General features: G+C 40.0%; 1 protein-coding gene across 1 annotated transcript in view; it reads left to right on the forward strand.

Moving 5' to 3' along the window:
- Nucleotides 1-2,572, forward strand: part of DECR1 (2,4-dienoyl-CoA reductase 1) — a 42,431-nt gene that overhangs the window by 7,659 nt on the left and 32,200 nt on the right. Inside the window, exons 3-5 of the mRNA XM_007948739.2 lie at nt 77-134; nt 254-340; nt 1,934-2,081. Coding sequence (XP_007946930.2) covers nt 77-134; nt 254-340; nt 1,934-2,081 — 293 coding nt within the window. The remainder of the gene's footprint in view (nt 1-76; nt 135-253; nt 341-1,933; nt 2,082-2,572) is intronic.

Below are 2,572 nucleotides of genomic sequence, written 5' to 3' on the forward strand. Positions count from 1 at the left end.
TATATATATATATATATATATATATAAACTGAGATCATTTCAAAATTCATGCAAAGTACCATGTGTCTCTTTCTAGGAATATTGATGTTCTGAAAGCCACTGCAGAACAAATTTCTTCTCAAACTGGAAATAAGGTATACTAAAAAAAATCATTTAAGTTTAGGAATTTAGCATGTTTAAATAATTTACTCATATTTTTGGTTTAGGAAATCTGGAAAATGTAAGATTCCTTGTTCTCTTTGCTACTTTGCAGGTTCATGCAGTTCAGTGTGATGTGCGGGATCCTGGTATGGTTCAAAATGCCGTTTCAGAACTGATCAAAGTTGCAGGCCATCCTGATGTAAGTGTGACCGTGCTGAGGCCCAAGTGTGATCATACCCACCAGGATGCACTAAAAAAACAAACCAAACTCACTGCTGTTGAGTCACATCTGACTCATAGTGACCCCTCCTTGGGTTTCCGAGGCGGTATCACTATGGAAGTAGATTGCCCAATCTTCCTTCTGAGGAGTGCCTGGTGGGTTTGAACCACCAGCCTTCTGGTTAGCAGTGAAATGCCTCAAGCACTATGTAATGAGAGCTCCCACCAGGATGCACTAAAGAAATAAAACGTTGATGTGAGAAAGTGCTGTGTTGAGAAGCCCCTATTTTCTGTTGCTAAGAAATTGTACTTTCTGATGCCAACTCTGCTGAAAGCAGGATACAGATGAGGTAGACTGCTAGACCACTTCCTTTTAGCAGTACTTAAAAAATGCATTTGCAATCATATAGAATAAATTTAATAAGATTATGAAATAACAAGAGCAGTTACCCAGGGGCACAGTGTCTAGTTTAGATGATTCATACTCTTTGCTTTTCCAAATAACTTTTGATTATCTCAGTCATCGGAGGAGAATAAAACAAACAAGGAAACTCCATAATTTTTCCTTGTAAGAATGAGATGTGTGTGGCTCTTCTGCTGTTGTTTGGTTCACATATTAGAAAGACATTTCTTGTGATAGCCTCAAGGAGAGAGCACTTTTCTACGTTAAAGGTATTTTCAGACAGACCAGTAGTATGGAATCTACTATAGAACTAAGCAGGAGCTTTCCTGATAATGAAGATATAGATTACCTGCCAGCCAGTTTCATTGGGGCGTGTTAAACCACAATGACAAGCACTGAGTCAATTATGACTCCTAGTGACCTTGTGTGTGTCAGAGTAGAACTGTGCTCCATATGGTTTTCAGTGACTGACTTTTGAGGAGGGGCTGGTGGGTTTGAACCACCAGCCTTCTGGTAAGCAGATTGCCATCCCTTTCTTCTGAGGTTCATCTTAATGGATTTGAACCTCCAACCTTTCAGTTAGCAACTGGGCATGTTAACCATTTGCACTACACAGGAACTCCAAACCAAAATAATATCCATAACTGAAAGGTATTTTTTTTGAGATTCCTTCAAGTAAAGTGTAGTTACATGGTTGTTGCTGGTGTCAGTTGCCACTGAGTTGCTTCTGACTCAGGGTGACCCCTTGTGTGCAGAGTAGAACTGTGATCCATAGGGTTTTCAAGGCTGTGGCCTTTTAGAAGCAGTTCGCCAGGCCTGGCTTCCAAGGTACCTTTGAGTGGCTTCGAAGTATCAGCCATTTATGCCTCTAAGCAGGGACATCAGTCATATGGTAGACATCTTTAATCTGTACACTTATTTTCTTAATAATAGATTCTGCTCTAATTTCAGGATGGTGATTAAGAGTCTAAAATTTGGTAAATAACAAAGGTTTTCAGAGACTCAAAAATATAAAACTGAACCAAACCTTATGGTATTGTTTTGTAGTTAACTATGAGCTTCAGCTCTATTATATTATTTAGATTAACAAAGTTCAGAAGTACAAGCCCTTGAAAGACAACATTCTTCCTCATTTAATAGTTTCTGTAACTCAAACTATCCATTTGTTAGGTCGTGATAAACAATGCAGCCGGGAATTTTATCTCCCCCACTGAAAGGCTTTCTCCTAATGCTTGGAAGACCATAACTGACATTGTTCTAAACGGCACTGCCTATGTGACACTAGAAATTGGAAAGCAGCTAATTAAAGCACAGAAAGGTATGTTTATTTATCCATCACACATTTATTGGGCCCCTACTATGTATACCTCGTGCTAAGTCCTAGAATACCTACGTAGTCAATGAGATAGCATTTGTATGTGGACAACTCTCAATCTAATAGAGAAAAAAAGATACTTGAATAGTTGCTGTACATTGTGATTCAGCCTATATGGAATGTATGTCTCAAGTGCCATAGAAACCAGAGGACAGAAATGCCTAGCTTTGGTTTGGGTTGGTGAGCAGATTGAGGAACAAGATGCAATTTGAGTTGAATTTTCAAGGAGCTGCAGGTGGAGAAGGGAAAGGGGAAGGAAGGGGCTCGGTGGAAAAGAAAAGCAGAAGGGTTTAGGGAATGATGAGAAATTTGATATGACCAGAAGACTGGCGGTTTAAACCCACCAGCCACTCCACGGAAGGAAGATGGGGCAATCCTACTTCCGTAGTGATACTGCCTCGAAAATCCAAGGAGGGGTCGCTATGAGTCGGGGC

This window comes from Orycteropus afer, unplaced genomic scaffold (assembly GCF_000298275.1).
Source record: "Orycteropus afer afer isolate SDZICR_OR568_19922 unplaced genomic scaffold, OryAfe1.0 scaffold00222, whole genome shotgun sequence".
NCBI lineage: Eukaryota > Metazoa > Chordata > Mammalia > Tubulidentata > Orycteropodidae > Orycteropus > Orycteropus afer.